At 41.0% G+C, this 22,491-nt stretch overlaps 1 protein-coding gene across 1 annotated transcript; it reads right to left on the minus strand.

Moving 5' to 3' along the window:
• Positions 1-1,908: 1,908 nt before the first annotated feature.
• Positions 1,909-11,103, minus strand: LOC135446948 (SPARC-like protein 1). The gene is made up of 10 exons (XM_064711539.1): positions 11,050-11,103; positions 10,894-10,947; positions 7,282-8,433; positions 6,522-6,591; positions 5,728-5,846; positions 5,039-5,159; positions 4,132-4,268; positions 3,519-3,667; positions 2,460-2,608; positions 1,909-1,937 (listed from the first exon to the last, which is right to left on the minus strand). The coding sequence occupies exons 1-10, from the start codon at positions 11,101-11,103 to the stop codon at positions 1,909-1,911; spliced, it is 2,034 nt and encodes a 677-aa protein (XP_064567609.1).
• Positions 11,104-22,491: the final 11,388 nt, after the last annotated feature.

A 22,491-nucleotide genomic window follows, 5' to 3' on the forward strand; every position in this document is an offset into this window, starting at 1 on the left:
TGTGACACACTCATGCACTGTTGAGACTTTATCCACATCCTGCGTAACTAAATGGGTTTAGGACTTTCTCCTTTTCAACCCTACCCCTGCCTCCCAATTAGCTAGTGAAACCTGGAGGACTTATGGGTGTTTATGCAGGAAACCCTGGGAATCTTGCAGAGTTATTAGTGTTCTTTTCAAAGGAAAAGGTAGTGTCAAAAGGTATGAATTTTTCTTTCAATCCTTGCTCACCTCTTCCTGCCCATCTGTTTTCTTCTGTGATGTGCTGCATTGTGCAGAGTAGACTCCCAGCAGCGTAGTTGGATTTTGAAAGCATGATCCATAAGAGCAGACCTTTCTTAGAGAGTCAGGGGATGTGGATCTGCAGTCTCTATCTACAGTTTTTAATACTCTGTCTTGCATCAGAAAACCACAAAATGTTATGAATCATCACTTCTTCAGATGTTTTGGGTTATTAGTTATTAGGTTGCTTCTCAGCTGATAAAAACTGCAGGTTTTTTTTGTAACAACCGCTACTATCCTTAGAGAATTGACAGGCTTGGCAGTGGAAATGTGTTATGAAAAGAGTATTTGTTGTTTATTTTTTCACTGTAGATATTCTGACTGTAGCAATGCTGGAGGAGTACTCGGATGATAATACTGAGAGTACTGAAGCTGCAAACTAGAGACAGCATAAATTCTTTTTCCTGAAGAAATGGGAATTTGTGGGTTAAAGTCATTACCTTTTGAGGCCAGCTGTGTACTGGCAGTGTACTTGCAGTTTGAGAGCTGTGTTTCTGCCACCCAACTCTGTCTGGTTTAAACAAAAGACAGAGCAAATAAGCAATAGGCTGCAGCCAGGCTGGAAAAGTGCTGTCAAAATTACTTTCTCTCCCAAGATATTTGAGGTCCCAGAGAAAGGATCTTTTCCAAATGGAACTAGCATAGAGAATGTGCTTTTGTACATGCCATCCAGGCTGAGTTATTTACACTGCTGTGTAATGCTGCAGAATGTGAAGTGAGCAACAAGTCAGGATTATGGAAAAAAACTGGCAGTTCTAGGAAGCAATCTCTGGTTTGTGTAAGAAGTCCTTGTGTTGAAAATAATCACAGCTTAATTCATTGTATCCCAGGGCATCAGCCTGGCATTGGACAATGATTATCAGCCTTTGCTGGTTCAAGAGCAAATTAGCAGAGGGGGATGGGACTTCCACTATTTAAGCTACCAAAATAGCATTTCTCACTCCCGTCTTCTTTTCTTTGGAGAGGTGGTGTGGTTCAGGTGAAAGGTGTTTGCTGATCATCCTTTGTGGGAATAGCATTTGGGGCTTTTTCCTTAAAGCAGAATATGCCTGGAATGTTTTCAGTGAAGTGCTTACCTTAAAATCACAAATTTATGGGGATTCAGGAATAATCTCATCCTGTCCTGAGTTTTTTTATGCTTAAATTGTGCCTCTCTTGAGAAGAGCAAAAGGTGGGCTAAGGTGGAAGAAACACAATTTTCTTCATCAAAGTTGTGACGAAACCCATATCTCCAATAGACTTCTATTTTATTTGAGGCTTCTATGCAGCGTGTTAAGCTGACAATACAGTAAATAAAGGAAACAGATCCCATTTCAGTGGGTGATACCATCTACATTCTATAATTCTACTGAAGAGTTTTGTGAACAGCTTAGTCATTAGGTTAGTAGTTGTTTATTGGTTCAGAAAGATCATGGATACATGTGGGAGGCAACACTGTTTTTTTAGCTATAAGTAGTTAAATTTTTCTGCTGTTAATGAGTGTAGGAATTTTCTGCACTTGGGTTATTTGATAAGAATTCAGTGATCCTCATTCCACCATTTTCTTGAAGGCTGTTAAACTGTTAATTACAAAAGTAAGCAGGATTCATCAATTTTAGTACAATAGTGGAAGTCTGTTCACTGGGCTCAGAAAAGGAGATTTTCATTTATGTCCTCTGCAACAAAGAAGAAGAAAACATTATTAACATTTTGTGCTGAAGGGACAGTTTTATGCTGTATCACTATCAATAAAGTGACTGATGCTATGAATGAGCAATCACTGGCACAAGTATACATGTACTAAGATAACTCCTTGCAGCTTTCATCCTTCATGGCTGGTAAAGTGTTATCAGAAGAGCTGGAAAAATTCTGGGAAGAGCAAAGGTTCCATGTGTCTGACTTCTGACCAGAATCAGCCTCCACTTAAATTAAGGACTTGCTAGTAGGATTTTAAACACATTTCTTCAGTGTGCTTGTTTGGCCAAATGCCCTCTGTCCCATAACTCTTCTGGGGTTAACCTGTGCTGCGTTGTTAACCCTCTTGACCTTTTGCAGGCTTGTTATTAGTGTTCTGTGTTCCTCTTGGCACTGTAGCCATGGGCTTCTGCTCACAATTTCTTTGCCTTACTTTGAGGTCAGAGTAATGTTCTTGGCAGGAACATTCTGTCAGGTACATCTGCCTATTCTTTTAGGTTTACCTTCCTTAATCCCAAAGCAGTGGCACCATTCCTTCAAAGCAATGAGTTTGTCCTTGTCTCCATCGCACTCCTGGAAGAAACGGGTTATGCAGTGTTCCATGGGAACAAGGGAGGCTCTCAAGGGTGCAAGCTCCGAGTGTGTTAATAATCTGAAAGAAAGGACAGGTATGGAGAGCTGCATTTCCTTCATAAATCGGCAGGATTATCAAAGCTGATCTACAAAGATGCTACAAGACAGCAATGATGGCTTTATCCGAGATGTCCCAGTAGATATTGTTGCAGTGCTTCTGTAGTGAATATGTTCCAGGTCATGATAAAGATGTCTAATATCTGATGAGCTAAGTGCTTTTACTGAATGTTTGTTTGCCAACATCTTTTTTCCTACAACAAGTATTACTTTTGTAGTAATTACAGGTACTGACAGGAGCAACTTGCTCACAACTCATCGCTTGTGGAGTTTTGCTGTTAATCCTCAGTATATAAAGCTTGCAAAATGCTTAACTGTGTTCCAAATGTTCTAAAATAGTAAGTGTGGTTGTCCTGAGATATTGAAGGTCTGAACTTGGAAATACAGATTCCATCACTGGTTGATATGACCAAAACCTTGAAATCTGAGTTATGTTCTCGGAAGGTAGAAGCTTCCTCTGGACTGTGACTATATTTGCTCCTTAAACTGAGAGATCTCTGTAGTGTTAGCTGAAAATTATGGATACCTCACTAGTGGATTTTTGCTGCCAGGGCTCTGTCCTTTGTACTTAGCCTGTTTCTCTTAGCTTCAGTATAACAAGACTTCTTCCTGGCTGAGAGCATTAATAGGTATTAAGACACTGTAGAACTTACAGTGTAATACTTGATTGTGCAAGGCAAGAGGATAGCAGATTCTGACCTAGGATATGATCAGGAAAACAATAAAAGCTCTGTGTTAGAGAGGGGGTGATAATGGCTTCTAACAGCTAAGGGACTGGTTCTCTATGCAGAGAATCCCTTGATGTGTGTAGAAAAGTAAACTAGCCTGAGTTTAACCAGCAAATCAGAACTGAGCCACATATATTTTTTTACCTGTCAACAGGGTGCTGGTCAAGCTGGTGAAACTGCCAGTGCACAGGATACACATACATGTGGTAATTTTTCTCAAAGTCGTGCAGGAGCAGCTCAACCGGGTGGTCACCAGCCACAAGGCGCTTGTCGTTCTGATAGATCTTTTTTACCTGAGCTCAACACAGAAATTGTTATTTTTTGTTTCAGGTTGAAGATCTGTCTTGAAGAGAGCTATCTGGAAAGAAGGTGTTTTGAAGAAATGAAACTTGATTATAAAATATCCCTAGGGAAATGTGTTTTAGTGTTGGTGACCATATGCAGCATGAAAAGCTTGCCTTAGTAGTCCACGACGTTTTTGCTGCTGTCTATGTCACCTTTAGCAGTAACTAGAAAGGAAATTCTTGTGAAATTGTGAAATTCTTTTGGTTTAATTCTCAGACTCAGCTAAGGGGGGCAGTAGTCTCAGCATGTTAGGAGATTAAACCAGTTTTATCCCATCTTCTGTCCCGAGGCAAGCAACATGTTTTGGGGGAAATAAGCCATCTTAGAAGTCATCTAATTGATGCCATTTTGTCTGAGATGTTCTGGGCTAGTCCCTATAACTGCATGGTCTTATTTGACAAGGATTGCTGACCTTATTCCTTTGCTTTTCAGTTAGAATCCCAGAAGTGTTCAGGTCACGTTCATAAAATTGAATAAGGATGTTCTTAAGCCAGTCTCGCATCCGGAGGGGAAACTGATCCACTTCATAATCAGTACAGGGGGGGATGTCTGTGCCAAAGAGAAAAGCTTTGGTTAACAAGTCATCTGTTAAGTCCCCATTCAAGCATTTCTGAGATCTGAGATCTACTTCCAGTAAAAATTAGAATTGATGGAGCTGTTAATACATAAAATTTTGAATGTACCTAATGTGTTCACTTAAAAATCTACAATCTTTCTCTACAATCTACTAAAAATCACAATTTTTTTAGTGCACGTGCTTAACCAGTTGTGCAAACCACAACCTTTATATATCTTTGCAGCTTTTGAGCATAATTGTGCAGGGAAGCTTTAATCAGCCAGTTGCATGAAAGTAGAGTTTTTGACAGCAAAGGAATATTCTGGCTGGAAATGCACTTTCCTCCTGCCATATGCAGCAGTCAAAGAGGTTGGAAATCAGTTCTGGCTTTTAGATCCTGACTTCTACATTTTGCATCTAAGTTTGGTTGATGTTTTTTAGTTTTTTGTTTTCCATGGGGGTTTGAGGGTTAATAAATGAAAATTTATTAACTGGTCAAGAATTTACAAAAATCTTCAAAGGCTATAGCAATAGGAGCATATAAGGCAGTGCAGGGGGAAGATAAGGTCAACAAAAAATTGGTGTAAGCACAGGAGAGATGTCTAGGTTTCAGATAATTTTTAAACATTGAAGACCTTAATTAGCAGATAATTGATGCACAAGTGGCAGATCACAGGAAGAAGGGCAATTTGGGGCTGGCAGATGTGTTAAAGCTACTGGCTCTTTATACAGAGCTGAATTCTTCAAAGGAAAAGAAGCTTACATTTGCAGGAGCCCATATAGTCTAAGTGCAGCTGGCGTCCTATTTTTGTCCCTTCCAGTTGACATTTGGTGCCAAAGAGCTGACATGTGCCATCATAAGTCTTGTTATCCGTACCACAAACCTAGAGGAAGGAAAACCACCATCCCACTGTGTTGAGAAAAATCCTTGTCACTCGGAGGCATTACAGTAATAAAAGCATCATTAACATGTGGTGAATACCAACAGGAGTACATGTGATCAGTAGTATTGGAATTAGTTGTTGTTCTGTGCCGTCATGAGGACTAGTTGTCTGTACCTGTATGCCCAGTTATACAATGCTTCAGTTTAGTTCTGTGGTTGTAACATAGCCTCTGAGATGCTGTGGGATTATTTCACTGGATGTGAACTAGGCATGTGCTCTAAAATACCAAATGGATACATAGAATTTTTAGTGACAGGGAAAAGGTAGAATCCCTGAGACTGAGTGAAGCAAGTCAGTCACTCTGCAGTCACATGGGTTCATACTGCTCTCAAACCACACTCAGTGAGTTTGTGTGCTTTATACTTAATTTTTCAATTACTGAAATCACTCAAACTCACTTGCATGCTTTTTAGGGTAGAACTATGCTAAATAATAGCAGGGAAATATGTTATCTTGTGGACAATTTAGGTGGCTTTTCCCAGTCCTGTGCACTGGGTGGAATACTCACATGCTCATAGTCTTTGGTGGGAGGGCAAGCAGCAGGATCTTGGCAAATGCAGTGGGGTTTCCCTTGTTTGTCTGCATGACAAACTTTGCCTCTTTTGCAGTGGAAGTTCCGACATGTGTCTGGCAGTCCTAGCAGGAAAGAGGGACTATTAGAGGTGATGGGATAAAGCCAAGTGTTTGTCAGATACTACTGAGAGCCAAAGCAAAACAGCCCATTATCCACCAAGAAGTTCAAATGCATTTTTGATTTTGCATTTTTAAGTTTGTTATGAAGCTGGATCTTGTATTGAATAAAACAAGCCGAACTTTAAATGAGAATTTTTTGTGAGACTTCTAGCAGTCCCAGATTTGAATTGGATGGGGAAATTATTATTTTTTTTTAGAAAAAGCTGTTTGTTCTGTAGGGGCTGACATTCAGACATTCACTTCCAGACAACCAGCTTCCTTTGGTGAAACACATCCCATCTGTCTTTGCTGATTCAAGCACTGGCCTTTGTCCCACTCCTACTTGAATTCAAGCTACTGTTCTGAAACTGAAAGCTCTCAGTGCAAGGTAAGCCCCATTTCTGTATCACTGACACAAAAGTTTGTGCACTGCCTACAAATGTTTTTCACTAACAAATTACTAAGTCCAAGGGAGTGTGGAAGGGATTCTCTGGGAACATAGGATTAGGCACAAGCACAGTTCAGTCAGGTGAAATCCTGTGCTGCAAAAGGCAGAAAAGAAATACAGACCAGCAGGTTCCCCAGCGGCAGAGAGTTGGAAGTTGCATGACAGCTTTGCTTGGGGCTTACCAAGGAGAGCCTCCTCATTCCTGCTGCTGACACTTTCCATCTGACCATGGGAACTGTCTGTAGTCTTAACCTGCACAGTCACGGAGGCATAAGCAGAAAGTTGTGGTAAATCTTGGGAAGAAAAAAAAATACTTGGCCTAATTTTTTTTTCAGGTCCAAATACAGAGCTGACTGAGGCACAGTTTGCTCTGTTTTGCTATGCAAAACCTGTGAGAAAAGCATAAAGCCTCTGGTAGTATTACCATGCTCTTGTTATTTGGGGAAAAAATAGAGTATGAGGTGGAGAGAGAGAGAGAGAGAGAGAAATGGGAACTCAGTAAGGCCTGAATTTCTTATAATTATTCTATTGACTCTAGTCCTGCCTTTCCAAGCTGTTCACTTTTGTGTAGTATCATTTAAAATCTTTGTGAGAGATGAGTGAGCAGGCTGGCCTAGTAAGCTGGAGACTGGGTTTCAGGTTTTTCATCCGTGTATCTGTATTTATTTGTGTGTTTCATTACACACCCCACTGGGTCTGGAGCTCTTATGTGAATGGTGTTCACTTCCTTTCTAGTTCAATTCACCTTAGTGCTCTGGATGCAGTGACACAGCATGAACCAGAGGAACAGTGAGTATGAGGGGAGATGAGACTTCTGCATATTAATAATATTGTCACCTGTTTTTCTCCAACAGGTCATTTCAATAGTCAGGAATTTAAATTTAGAACTGGTTCCTCTCCCCCTTTTTGTAGTACTCAAGTTTTATTTCAAAGATAATTTACCTTATCTTCACTGTCCATTGAATTCATGTTCTGAATGGAGCTACTCATTTTCAGTTGCTGCTTGCTGTCAGAATTGGGTGGCTCATGATCATAATAATCTTGTTCAGAGTGAGCAAGGTGTTTAATCTTGACAACTTGGTAATCCTCAGTCTCTCTGTGAACTGCAGTGTCATCTTCAATGGTTCCTTCCCCTTCAGGCTCGGTACTGGTGCTCTCCTGGTCGTTACTCTGGATTCTCTCCTCTTCCTCATAGGCTGTTTCTTTCCAGGTATTGCTGAGATATTCCTCACCACCAATGTCACCACTGTCGTGACTGTCATCATCATTACTGTCTTCCCTATCTTGTGTTTTCCCCACTGTGTCATGATCACTCTGGTACTTCACTTGAATATGGTAGTTTCTCTCTTGACTTTGCTGTTTGCCATCCTGATATTCATTACGGGTTTTTTGAGAGAGGGGGATTTCTTCTTTATAGGACTTCTTCCTGTTCTCCCTCTCTTCTTCCTCTAGGTCAAATTTCTTGCTGTGTCTCTTGGTTTTCCAGGTTAGTTGTCTGGAATCTCTCAGTTCATCATCTAATTGCATGCTGTTCTCATGATCCTGCCTTTTGTATTGGTTACCTTGATGTGTCTGATGGTCTTTGTGCTTTGTGTCTCTGTAATCAGTTTCTTCACCCCATTTCTCGTCCTCTTCTTCCATGCTTTCCTCATCATCGCTTTCACTGTGTTTTTCCGACAGGCCAACAGCATTTTTGTTATATTTCCACATGTTATGCTCATGCTCAAGGCTGAAGGCACCCCCTGGGTGTTCTGTGTGGCCTGGAAGGTGTTGGTTTGCCGTGTTCCCATGTTTCTCATGGTTCCTGAGCTGGTCGTGCTCAGAGCTGGACTGTTCTCTGCCGCTGCTCCCAGAGTCACTGTCCTGGGTATCTGAAGCCAAACCTAGTTTATTGTGCAGTGCAAGGAAATCGATGCTTTTCAGGCTGTTTTTCACTTGATGCTTGCTCCCAGTTCTTTCTTTCTTCCTCATGGTCTGGGGCCCATCCCTGTCTTCAGAGCCTGGTTTTAAGTTTCTGGCAGTGGGCAGCAAATCACCCTCGTCTACATACCCTGTGTTCTCTTCCTTTGAAGCTTCTGGATGAATATATTCACTCTTAAAAAAAAATAAAATATCAGATTAATAAACCTTAGTATTTATTTGAAGCTGATGCAGTGTTATTTTTGCCTTGTATTGCAAAGCATGGCACTGGCTTTGTTTTCTTTGTATGTGCTCCTCTTAAACTAGCCTAGGGCACGACATTCACAGCCGATGTGCCTTCTCTTTCTCAGAAAATCTGTTTATCTGTCCCTTCTTTTATTGATGGAGTTTCTGGAGATGTCTATCCAACTCTGTTTCAGAGAGAGATGCATATGGGTGTCTTGTGAAATCTCAGAATACTTAATTAGTATTTTAGTCATAACCATAGGCACTTGTAGACTGCAGTAATTATCACTTAGCTCAGAGAAGGGGGATGTGAAACATAACTTCCTGCACAGATAAGGGAAAAATAAGGGACCTGGGAAAAGAGGAGCAGGCAAAGAGAGAGTACCTCTCACAAGGTGTCATGGTAGTAATTCCTGAGAAGTGCCCTGCAATGATTTTATAATCCACATATAAATCTACTTTGAGTCCAATCCATCATTACTTCCTGGCTGAAGTCACCAAGAACTATCGTGTGTGATGACAAATAAAATAATAGATGTTTGAGTGCCTTTTTTTTCTTATTCGTCAAGACAATAGCAGAAGGGGTGCCTTCAGTGGAAATGGTTCAAATGCTGAGGAGAAAGCAGGTACTGAAATGACTGTCAGGTCTTGCTGAAGCAATTGCCTTTCTGCTGCTGTGTGTGTTTCTGAACAACACCTATGGATGTTCAGTGTTGCCTACTGCTTACAAGAATGTAGCACCTGATGCTGATATTTCTTAAAGCTTTTGGGGGGTTTAATTTGGGAAGAATGGTCCTTCTCACTTGGTCCATCCAAGTTGCTGAAATAGCTTTTTTCCTTTAGTTTGACTGCTTGGAAACAAGCACTCTACTCACAAGCATTTATTTTATTTTTGAAGGTAAGATTGAAAATATTAATTTGATTCTGGTAGATCAGCTATATCCTATTTCCTAATGTCAAAGTGGTATCTTAATGTTTTACTGTTTTGTCTTTTGCCTACCTGCCTTGCTGATGTGGAAATAGTACTGGGAACTATATTCACTGTATCAATTCCAACTCTAACTTTTTCAGAGGAAGACTGTATGTCTAACAGAATCTAACAGAGTCTAACAGAATATAACAGAAATTCACTGTAGCTTTTCCAAAGTTCTACAGGTTCAGAAAACACAAGGCCAAACAGTCTTTAAGATTTTCTGTTGTGGGTACCTGTGCTTGAAGTAGCAGTTTGAGAAAGATTTGGCTCATGTCTTGACAGGGAGCCTTGTCCTGCACCAGTTCTGCAGAGATGTGCCTGGATACAGCTTCCAGGTGCTGCTTTCTGTTATACCTTTGTTGCCTGGGTAAAATCAGCTCAGAACTCAAGTGCTCATGAAGGAACTTGGGCAAATTTTATCACTATCTGTGATTAGATACTGTGGGGGAGAGCTGGCTTTTGGTAGATGATGCACACACTTGGAACTGATGATTCATTGGCTATTGTAAGGTTTTGCTTTGATGTGTCTTATGTGTATTATTTCTGGTAGAGAGCTGTAGGCTGCAAACTAATCTTTGTACCATTTCTTCTGCTGGATGCTTCATTAGGAAAAGTTAAATTTTTGTTTTCATAGTGCAGAGCATGATCCAGATTGACATGAAATGTATCTGGAAAGCTGTATAGAGTGGGATATAGTTTATAATTAAAAAAATTTAAAATGGTTAGCATAAGAGTTGGGATTTTGAATCTCTTACTACAGAGCATGATATGAGTTTAGTAGTTCTGGAACCCCCAGTGGCTTGGAGATAAGATCCATTGTGTCTGAGTCACAAAGGCTCAGAGCAATAAACAGGAATTTTTATTTGGGTCAGCCATGAATGCCAAAGTATGGGCTTCACCATTAGCACACAAATGTGGCACAGGGAAGGCTGGTGCAATCCTCTGTCTCATTGTCACCAGGGCATGTGGCCTGTCAGCCACAGATTACTCTGCCAGGACAAGCTGTGTCCAATGCTCTGCACCATGAATAGTGAAACATATAGCGGCTAAAATTCTTACATATTTGAGACTGCATGTGATCCCCTGGTGTGATAAATTGAGGATTTCATCCTCCTCCTATACTGGAGCCGTGATAACAACAATTTTGTCACTGGAGCTTATTACTTGTGCAAATATGGTAATGATGATATGTGGGGATTCATTTAAGGCAATTTTCTCAATAAGTGAATCTTCCATTTTGAGCTTTAGATTTTGTCCTGCTTGCAATTGTTAATATGCAAGGCATGAGATACTTGGCACTAATTCTTGAGGTGAGAGGGCCTAAAGTTTTTTAACACAAATCAATTTGCTAAGCAATATGTATGTGGTAATGTGTTTTTATATTTAAGATTAATAATGTCAGTTACTTCCTATTGTTTAAAGAACAAGAAGAGTACCTTTTCTGGAGTTTTCTGTCTGTGAGTTCTGAGGTTGTGGTTTACAGGATGGATCTAAAAAAGACAAATATATGAATACCTGCACATCCATAAGCATAGAATATTCTCAGAATAGGAAATTAAGTGCCTGATAATAATAGCATGGTGAGGACTTACTGAAATAGCAAAAACTGGTCCTACAAGGCAAATGAAGAGGGCTACAGCCTTCATGTTTTCCAGATCTTGTAGAGGACAATAGTTAATGGTACAGGGGTAGAGCTTAGAGGTTTCCTTTCTGCAAGAAACATGAAAACAAAACAGGTTAGGATTTGGGTATAATCACCTAGAAATGTCTGATGGAAGCAATGTAGTTGTTCCCATAAATTGTTAAGGCTAGAGACCCACAAAATTGTTGTGCAGTGTCCTCAGATGTGAGTCCGGCTTAACTAGAGGACACTTTAGTCTCAGTTCTTTGACAGTGATTAAGCTATAGGCTGTGCTCACAAACTCCAGGTGGGTGTTCCTGAGAGGCAGAGCTGTGAACGGACATAGGTTAAGTATTTAAATACTTACAGATAGTTGTAAGTACTTATCCACCCCTATGAGATACCACTTTGTGAAAAATGCTTCTTTTTATTGAGGGCAATAAAGTGAGGCAGTGTCTGCTTGTGGCACCTCTGCACCTGAGGTGTCTCTTGGCTGCTCCCCTCTGTGTCTGGTAGGAGGAATTAGGTGGTGAAATTCTGCTCAGCAGGTCTCCAAGCTCAGAAGTGCTGCCCAGGCTGCTGGAAGAAGGGGTGCAGTCCTGCTTCTGTGTTTTCTTGGAAATTGTCACCCAAAGTGTATACTTTTGGAAGATCCCTCTCTTAAACAGTGTTTAATGTAATTATCTTCCCTTAATGAAGATCAAAATACTCATTAGTGGGGCATATCTTGTATGCAGTCCACTTTTCCTTGCAGTTAGTCTCCAAATTACCTCTTGACTAATTATCTATTATCTCTTTGGCATTCACAGTTAGTTGTCCAAGATGTTTTCAGAGGGAAAGGCAGAATACAACAAAAGCCAGTAACGAGCACATGCAAAATGCCTCACTGGGCTGGATATGGGCAGTCACTTCAGATCAGGGCAAGTGTGGTTAGACTGAGGATTATGCAGGCAACTTGTCAGAAATTCAGGGCAATAATCCAACTTCATGTAAAGCCCTAAAAACTGCATACTGTGCTTTTTGAAGGCGTTGCAAGTGACTGAGGAGAAGGATTTGAATGTCAGGTAGGCTTGATTTCCATTTCTTTCTGTTGCTGGTGAGCAACACAGACCTGGGCATGTCGCTTAACTGAGTTTCCTTTTATAAAACTCATTTGTCATATTTGTTTTGGTAAACTAGTTTGAGAGTTATAAAAGAAAAGTTCTCCATGTTGTGTTTTATTTATAATTGCAATTTTATAATTTGGCTTGTCTCTATCTGTAAATGTTGCCTCTACCACCTTTGCTCAAATAATCAAAAACTAGCTGGAATAAATCTGAGTTAAGGTGGCAGGACAGGGCTTTTGTATTTTCTTTTTAACAGCAAGCCTGCAGCAGCCCATAGGAAGTATAAGGCTTGAATTAAGTATTTGGTCTTGAATAAGTATTAAATTATTAGGGAAGCCTGACCACACTGATTGGAGAGTCCTATGATGGATTGTGAGATGATATTTTTTACACTAAGTGGGAAGTTTCATTCTTGCTTTAATTTCCAAATATGTCCTAGAAAAGAATTTTTAAAAGCAATCTTTTGTAACACGTAAGTTTAATACAACTGTCAGAAAGGAACAATTACACAAGAAACTTCTTTAAAAAATATGAGCAGGGAGATATCTCTCTGGGAAAGTAAAATCATTATACTCTGCAGGAAAATTTGTAGCAAGACCTAGCCAAAAGGTGAATAGGAAAATTTCTTGTGTACAATGGGGTTTTTGACCAAGAAATGAGTAATTTAACTATACTTCATCTTGGGTTATTGAGCAAGCAATGCTGACAAGGGATGCTGGGTTTGCATGGCATGGAGGCTACAGGCTGCCATTCTAATAGAGTCAGCAGTCACTTGAAATACTAATCAATTACATGAATCTTTAATAAAAGCATAAGTGTGATACTTTTAAACTACAACTGATATAGCACATTCCTGTCTCCAGATCTGTTTCAAAAGCCCCTTGTGAGAGCATGAGCACATTATACATGTAGAAGCTGGTGCATGTGTGCACACACATAAAACTCATCGGCAGATTTTGATGCAGATTTCTGATCTGAGTAAAAGAAGAGATCACAAAAAGGAAAAAAAAATTAAAGCATTAAAACTATTTCACTCATTCTGTACCAGTAAATAGCTGATAATGAGAATTGATCCCTCTGATGCTGCCAGTTTTACAGCTGCAAAAGCCATCGGACATAAGTCCTTGATGGCTGACTGCAATAAGATCAAAACCAAACCAAAAGTATTTCAGGACAAGTTAAAACAATTTTTAACAATCCATTCACATTAATTTACTGTAATTGTTTAATCTCTTATGTTTCCTTTCTACCATTTCATTTTATTTTATGCTTGTGTAGATCTTGTTAGATCTTTAGAGATTTGTTTTTTTGGGTTGGTTGTTTTGTTTTTTTTTCCAACCAGAGCTGTCTGTAATTTAAGACCAGATCAAGTCACAATGAGCTGCTTTGACTTAATTTGAGGAGGATCAAAATGAGACTCACTTATTGTGCAGAATTATTTTGATATTAGTTGGTGGGTTTTGTCTTCTCCCAGATCCTACATTTCTTTCAAGGGTTCCCTGTTTGGTACATGTTTTCACTAGGTCTACCAACACGTTCTTGAAAGGTTCCTCCAAGACCAGCCAGCATTTCTCGCTCTTTCTTTTCCAATATGAGAAAAGAAGGTGAATCTGTTTTTTTGGTCTTGTCTATTGGACTAAGGTTCCTGAACTGATATTTCAAGAGACTGTTGAAGGGAAATTAGGTTGCACCGTGGCTTTCAGCTGGACCACTGTACCGGTTCCAAAGGAGGTGTGTGCTTTTCTTGGCTCTTGTTGGCTATAATGCTTTATTGCTTTGCAGGATCACTGGAAAAATAATTATTCCAGTGGTAAGATAAGGGTTGTATTCCTAAACACAGAAACTACACATTATTTTCTCTTACAAAGGTAATTTTCTGTTCTAGACATAAACATCTGAAATGTGTTATCCTTAAAACAGATGACACTCTATGAAAGCTTCAGCTCTTTTGTAGTCAGTGGAAAAAAATTGCAGAGGGTTAGATATAAAGCATTCTAAAGTTTTAATTAAGAATAAAGAAGAAACAGTACCATAGCAGTAGAAGAGGTTCTCCTTCTTGGCCTGCCACTGATGTACCAGAAATCCTTGAGCCTTGCAAAATGTGGCTGCTTTTCTTGAGATGTGTTTTGGTGTCTGGAGCAGACCTTCTCAGCATGTGCCTTGCGCTGCAAGTGTCAGTGAAGGAGGATGGTACTCTTTGGGTCTTGGGTGAGCAAGGACTCCTAGGCTTCCATGGGGCGAGGTGGGGGCAGTGGGCTGGTGGAATTCTGGTGGATTATTGAATCAGAAAGACAATTCAGCGCTCACGGGCCCTGGGCCAGCGGAGCTCAGCGGCTGTGTGGGAAGGACATATTTAGTGATTTGCAGGGAGGGGAGCCAAAGGGAGCGGGTACAAGAGTTTCTGCTGCATCAGCTGCTCCCAGAAGCGCTGAACCAAGGGATCTGCTGGGGCAGCCACACTGTTGGCTGGAAAAGTGGAACACAGGGGATGCCAGCCCCTGCTGAACTGCCCAGTGCTGTTTCAGTGTGGTGCACATGGTGCGTGTGAGCCTGCAGAAGGGTAGAAATTCTAAATTAGGTATGTAAAACCCAGTATTGGTTGGAGACTCTTGCATAACTGAGGAGTTTGCTGTTTGGAAGCTGTTGCTATGGCTGTGCTGCCTGTCTGCCATCAGAGCGAGCTGGTGAGGAGTGTGGAAACCTCCATGAGCCTCTGCAGCAGAGGCTTTGTGGCTTCTGGTTCTGCAAGCATTAATAAGTTTATTCTTTTTTTTTTTTTTTTTTTTTTTGTCATCTCATTATTCCATAAAATGCTCCACCATAACTGGAATGCTTTCTGGGAAGTTGTCCAAAAATAGTGGAGGGGATGCACCAATGTAAGGGCAAAAGCACTTCCAGTGATAAAGGCAGCAATCCAGTCTCAAATTCCACATTCTGCCAATATCCTTTCTTCCTAAGGAGGGCACTTTACATATTGTGTTGACATGATTGGAAGAGAGGCTGAAGCAAAATGAAATGAAATATGCGAATGGTAAGAACTGTAATGCAAATGCTGAAAATTCAGTCCCTTTAGATAATATTTTAATTTGTTCTTTTTAAAGTTACAATTTTTGGCTTCTCTTCTGTTCACCCAAAATGGCAATAGACAATGGGTGTTGATTAGAGAAAATACAGTGAGAAATGTACAAACATTTACCATGTTTTATGTGGCCAACTGTGAAGTTTATAGTTAATAAAAAATTTTTTAAAAAACCAAAAGAGCCTGAAATCAGAGCTGAGCCCTCACTCTGTAGACCAAGCAGAAAAAAAACTCTTTGACAAAAGTCCATGAGAAATTCTTTAAATCCTTTTCCCTTTTATCTCTGCTTTTCTGCCTGGAAACTAATCCATGCCTATTGGAGTTGAAATTCTGCTTGTCTGTCAGCCAGTCGGTGCCTGAAAGGAGTGGGCATTATTTCAGAACTTCCCATTTGTTTTTTCTTTTGTTGTGCATGCTGAAAAGATGATTGGTTTTATCTATTCAAAACTCTTTGTGCTGTACCATCAGATTAGCTTTACTGGGTTATCAAAGATAAGTGGCTTTGCTGTGATTTTTCAGTGTTTGAGATATGGATGGACTCTCAGCTGATACAAGAAAACTGTTCAGGTGGCAACCCAGAAATTAGGACAAGTACAGCAATGTTAATTTTATGGTAACTAAATATATGAAGTCTTTTTGTCATAAGATTTTCTGATAATGGCTATTAACCTTGCCTTGAAGTTTTTAATTCACAGAAAAAAGTGCTGGGCTCTGAAGAACTGTGCAGAAACTTGAAGTGGAAATTTGTAGGAGTTTGAAGGTTATTATTGGAAAACTGTATGTGATTTGTAGGCTTTGTCTGATTCTGTGTTTAAACATCTTTCTTGGGAATTGCAGGACAGTGGGGAGGAAACATTTTGGTTTGGAGGATATTGAGGAATTATTGCTTATCAGAGCTGTTACATATTTACAAAATACTTCATTAAGCAAAATCTTCAATCTTTGCTTTTGATGACAAAATGCTTCAGTTGAGAAGATCTCTGGTTGTTTCCTGATGTTGCTGAGAGGTCTGGGCTTGTCTCGGAGCCATCAGTCCTAGTGCTGCAGTCCTCAGCCAGTCCCACTGTGTTGGGCACTGTGCTGTTTGGAAACCTTTCCAGTGGAGGATTAGTAATTCCCTAACCAGAAACAGGTGCTGGGCTATCGAGGTGAGGTATGGGGGGGAAGAGGGGAGGCAAGCAGTTGCTGAGCTAAGTGAAAGGGAGGATATACAGCAAACAATAAAGATTAAACATAGAAGAAATAAAACAGAGGAGTACAGGAGGTGAAAAAATCTGATTTATCTGTCTCACTGTGGCAGCTGCTAGACAGACACTTTAAACAAAGGAAGAAGAGCAAAACCTTAGAGGATTTTGTGTTATATTTATTAATGTACCCATCTCTGGCAGCAATGATCTGTGTGTCAAACTGACTGTGGATTAGGCTCAAAAGATATTTGTTTTTATTGGAGCTGTCTGCCCTTTTGCATGCTCACTCCTGCCAGAGGGTTCCTATTTCTGCCCACAAGAGAGTGGTGTTGAGCCATTGGCTTCCAGACCACGTACCAGGCTTCAACTTCCAGGTTTTTAAAATGAAAAGTAAATTTTAACATCAGTGTGTGACAGTGGTCACAGCAGTTTTCAGGATGAGGGAAGAGACGTAGATCTGACTCCATATTTCAGAAGGCTTGATTTATTATTTTATGATATATATTATATTATAACTATAGTAAAGAATAGAAGGAAAAGTTTCATCTTAGAAAGCTAGCTAAGCTAAGAATATAAAGGAATGAATAACAAAGGTTTGTGTCTCGGACAGAGAGTCCAAGCTAACTGGGCTGTGATTGGCCATTAATTGTAAACATCCAACATGGGCCAATCCCAGATGCACCTGATGCATTCCACAGCAGCAGATAACCATTGTTTACATTTTGTTCCTGGAGCCTCTCAGCTTCTCAGGAACAAAAAATCCTAAGAAAGGATTTTCATTAAAAGATGTCTGCGACATCAGTGCTCATTCTGGTCTACAAATAAAGTTTGGCTGTTCCATCAAATATGCTTTACCCCAAAATGAAAAGGTGTGTAGGCAAGGTGGAACTCAAGTGTTTTAGTGTAGATAAAGAAACTGTGCACATATACTGGCTATTATATCAACGATATAATACCTAGCTGTGTGTCTATGTGTTTTCTCTTTTTACTACAGAGATAAAAAACAGCAAAATGAACCACAACACAACAGTCAGACATGAAACAGTTGAGTCTGATTGCAGTCAGTGCTGGTGCATGTGTGCTGTGGAGTTCCAGGTGGTGAAGATCATAGCCTGCCAGGTGGTGTTGAGAGGGCTCTGAGCACATCCGTGGTTGCCTCTTAGCCATTAAATAAGTGATCAGGAGATTTAGGGAAATCTCAGTGTAACTTCCTTAACAAAAGGTGCATCTGAAGCCTTTCATGAGCTGATGAAATGGCCTTCATTTACACATCCATAGGAATTATTTAGATTCCCAAAAGATCACAGCCTGTAGCAACTCCCATTGGAAATGTTGGCAAGTACTGCTTGTCCTTTCCTACTGGAAATAATTGATAAGGTTCATGTGGACCATAGAGACATTTCATGGGGAGTTTAGTTTTCTTGAGAAAGGTAGAAAAATTGGTTGCAGACAGTGCTGGGGGTAGGAGGGAGTTGATGCCTCTGACCAGTTCTGTTCAGTTGTGCCACACCAAAGGAATACTGGAGGTGGGAGCCTTCTATCCCTTATTTTTGGGGAGGCAGGAGAATATCAGTTGTGGCTCTCTAGGTATATTATAGTAGTGATTCTGCCCAGGAAGTTTGCCCATGTATTTTTGCATGCATTTCTTTCTAAATTACTTTATCTACCAAAAAAAATCACTGATAATTATAGTAAATATAATATATAGATGTGCACATAGACAAATATAAGTTATAACTCCTGGACTAAGTAGTATTGGTACATTACTCCTTTTCTCTTTCCTCCTAAGAAAGAAAGCTTGACTTCCTTCTGGAGGCTTCTTGTGCTGAATTTGGAATTAAGATTTTTGTATTCTGGGAAATGAATTATTGGCACAGGTTTTTTTTACTCTAAAGGCTGCCCTTCTCTACCATCTTTTTTGTCTCCAAAGGCAATGCCTGGAGTCCTTTTAAGATTAGCAAGCATCTCTGGAACATAATAATAAATGCATATGAGCTGCTGCTGAGTATATTGAAACTCAGTTATCTCCCAAGAGCTTTACAGAGAAAATCTCACAAAGTGTGGCTTATCATTAAAAACTTTTAAAAAATCACAGAGATGTGAAGTTAAAGGTCTTCCTCTTTGTTCTTTTTGTGGCCTGCTACTTGGTCAGTTCTGCATCTAAAATCAGATTCTCTTGAATACAGATGATGTGGTTGCAATTTATGTTTTGCTCTAATCCAGGAGCCCTCCCTCACCAGTGTTTTATTCTATACAGCAGTAGTTCTGCCTACTTTCACATTCCAATTTTTTTATTGCACTGAGTTTTCCAACCCTTCAGCAGTCTCAGTTAGTCAAAACCCTGTTGCGGCTTTGTATTTCTTATTCTACCTGTGTTAAATGCTGTATGGGATGCAGTTCTGTCTGGGATTTTCGTGATGCCTGGGAAGACAAGAAGTTCCAGGCAGAGCTCCTGTTCCCTACATGTATGGAATGAGTCATGCTTCCTGGTGTGTGAGAGCAGCTCCAAACAGGGCCCAGGCTCCAGCACGGCCGCCCCTGTGCTGCTGCTATATCAGGCTCTGTCTGTGATGCAGTCAGCGTGTTAGAGACTCCCATCCCTCTCTCCTGAGAGCTGCTGCTCTGGACTGTGTCATGCTTGACCACAGTGCCTGCATAGGGTGAAATTATATGTTTAAAAAGGAGGGAGAGAAATAAACATCTTGCCCAGCTGGGGAACATTTGAGTCCCGTTGGGGAGGAGCTATTTTAAAGCTCAGACTGAAAGATGTCTATTTTTGCCCTTCAGCCAGACAGACTCAGCTAATGGTCTAAATTGTTCAAACCATTTTCTTGACCAAATTCTTAAAAAGAGGAATGAAAATGAGCAGGAAGGGTCCTTAAGCCAGCAAGAGATAGACAGGGCTCAAACCTGAAAAGATTTTATCTATACCCTTCTGTTCTTTGGGGCTGTAGAGATGCGCTTTATTTTTATAGTTGTAGTGTACATTTGCTTTAATAATGAGCCAAAGAGATTAAGTTCAGTGTGAGGATTTTAAGAGCAATACTGCTGAAAACACACTGTGGAGGTTGTGCAGTCTCCGCATGTGTCTCATGAGCAGGTGGTTATTTCACTCAATCATTTCAGATGCACAGCATGGCTGGAGGCTTTTGGGGAAGTGTAACACAGCCAGGACTGCTCACTGTGGCTCATCTTCCCTGTTTCTGATGTTCTGCTGAGCCCTTTCCTAAAAACTGCCTGTGTAGATGGGTTTAAATCTTAGGATAGGGAAAAAAACAAGTTTTATATTATGCATGGGTGCCATTTAATTGGATTTCCAACCTGACTGCCCTGTGAAGCAATTATGCAGCTGTTTGAGAGCACCATGAAGCAAATATAAGTGGGGGAAAAAGCCAAGTCCACTTGTGACAGGTAATCTGATGTAAAAAGTACACACAAAGGAGTTTGTCAATGTTGTTTATTTAGTGAGTGCTGTGATCTTTGGTGGTGACAGAAAGGCAATGAATCTGGTGAAGGGTCTGGAGCACAAGTCTGTTGAACAATGGCTGAGGGAGCTGGGGGTGTTTAGCCTGGAAAAAAGGAGGCTCAAGGGAAACCTTATCAGTCTCAACAACTGCCTGAAAGGAGGGTATAGCCAGGAGTGGGGCAGTCTCTTCTCCCCAGCAACCAGTGACAGGACAAGAAGGTGCCTCCAGCTGTGCCAGGGGAGGTTTAGGCTGTAAATTAGGAAGAATTTATTCACAAGAAAGGATGATTGGACATTGGAGTGGGCTGCCCAGGGACATGGTGGAGTCGCCATCACTGGAGCTGTTTATGGAAGGAATGGGTGTGGCACTTGGTGCCATGGTCTGGTTGGCATGGTGGTATTTGGTCACAGGTTGAACTTGATGGTGCTGAGGTCTTTTCCAAACTTAGTGATTCTGTGACATCCAGAAAGCCTTGGGCCATAAGAAGACAAGGATTGTGAAAGATTGCAATTAATCTGTTCCTTGTTATTTCAGGAACAGCATGGTCTTAGCATGGAGTGTCATCCTCTCCTGTCATGGTCCTGGTTCTGCTGATATTCCTTATAGTGTGTGACTTGTTTCAGCTCTAATGCTGGGCCTGTCTTCCTCAGGAATCAGAAAAACCCAAGTGTGATTTTGTACAGCTAAACGAGCCTTTCCTGCTCCTTGGCCTTTCTTACCCTGTTTCCAAGTCAGCATTTCAGAGAGCTTCCCTCACCTCTGGGAGCTTGGGGATATTGAGGAATTATTGCTTATCAGAGCAAATGCCCCCCTTGGGGCATTTTGGCTTGGCTATAGGCAGCTAGGCATTTCCCTGAATCAGAAAGCTGCTTTTAGGATTTTCAGGGCCCAGGAGAGTTTTGGTACCCTCCCCATGGCATTGTGTCCCCAGTTTCTGGGTGATTGCCCCCCTCTTCCCTCAGGTTTTTCACCTTGCTTTGTGCATCCTCAACTCCATGCAACTGCCTGTTCCTCAAATAGAAATAAATACTGAGGAGAGTGAGTTATTCATGCCAGCACAAAGGTCAGGCTGCTATCAAACCTGCCATCTCCGTGTGTGATGTCTCACAGCCTCTCGAAAGACAGAAACGGGGCTGTGGGTGAGTGGGTGTAATGTCTGTAATGTCTGTAATGTCTGTAATGTCTGTTGTTCAGCCAGCCAGGGGTTTAAAAATACCACTTGTGAATGACCTGATGAGAGCAGTTTTAGAAGGCAATCCACAACCAGCACGTTTCAGTTTTCTGATGGGAAAGGTATTTGAAGAGGTGTTTATATCAAAACAAAATTTACTAAACAAGAAGGGAATAGGACACTGAGGGGAGATAAATATCCATGGTGGAGTGGCTGGTGGCTTTCACTGCAGTTCTAATGCCTGTTTGGGGTCACTCAGGGCATTGGATTTGTACTGGGGAGAGGGGAGCAGAGGGGCAATGAGATGGGTGATCAAAGACTGGTTTTCATTTCCAAGCACCCTTCTCTAGCGCTGTAGCAACAACTTCCTGTCTATATGTATTATGCTAATTTCAGTGCTGAGAAATCCAAAAATAGCTGAGGAGAGAGGAATCAAATTATAGTTTTGCTATGGGATGAGGTAGTGGGAAGGACAAGTATGCTGTACCTTCTCCCCATGTGTGGGCATGGGTGCCTGTCTCCCTGTGCTCAGAAGGAAGCAGGACCCAAAGTGGGAGCAAGCCAAGCACTTGTGTGGAAGTGTCACCTTGTAGAGATCTCTGGCTGTTGCCTGCTTTGCCCCAGAAATTCATCTCCTGAGGTCCACAGCCATTAAAGAACAGCTTGTCAGCAGCGCCCCACATTGTGTAGAGCAAGACCTCCATGGCCACTTCATTTCAGAACCTAATCATTACAGAAAAGGAAAGAAAGGATAATAACTTGGAATATTTCTACATTTAAAATTCTCCATAATACTATATATTTTCTAGTTTCTTTGTTATCCCCTAAAGGCAGAAGTTTCAGGCCAAGTTCCAGTGAGCTGTGCATCACTCTGGAGTCTGCAGTGCCTAGCCCATGCCCAACTCTTGCTCCCACATGTCAGCCCCCCTGTGCTGCATCCCACACCTCCATCATGGAGCATTTCCCTGTGCTGCACCACTGTGATGGAATCATGACTATTAGCCCCTTGTTGGCGGTGGGGCTGTCCTGGTACAGCACAATAAGGGCTGGGTTTGTTAATGGGAAGTGGCTTTTCTGGAAAATATCACAACCTGAGTGGGGTTTGATGATGCCTCTGAGTGCACTAATGCTCGGCTAGCTCACATGGCTTTGTTTTGGGTTTTGGTTTCATTGAAATGAAAAAAAAAAGGGGGAAGTGAATCAAACTGAAACCTCCCTTTATTCTATTTATTTTTCAGTTGGAGGGAACGGAAAGATTTGAGCTTACCTGCTGGAGCACATTAGTCATGTGAAGAGATGATGGCTGTGGGCATGGGCAAGATTTGAGCGTGGGCTGGGTAGTGAAGTGCTTAATCCCACAGTGCTGAGAGGACTGTGTGTGCGATGGATCAGCTTTTGTGATT

The sequence above is a fragment of the Zonotrichia leucophrys genome, chromosome 4 (genome assembly GCF_028769735.1).
Source record: "Zonotrichia leucophrys gambelii isolate GWCS_2022_RI chromosome 4, RI_Zleu_2.0, whole genome shotgun sequence".
Classification (NCBI taxonomy): domain Eukaryota; kingdom Metazoa; phylum Chordata; class Aves; order Passeriformes; family Passerellidae; genus Zonotrichia; species Zonotrichia leucophrys.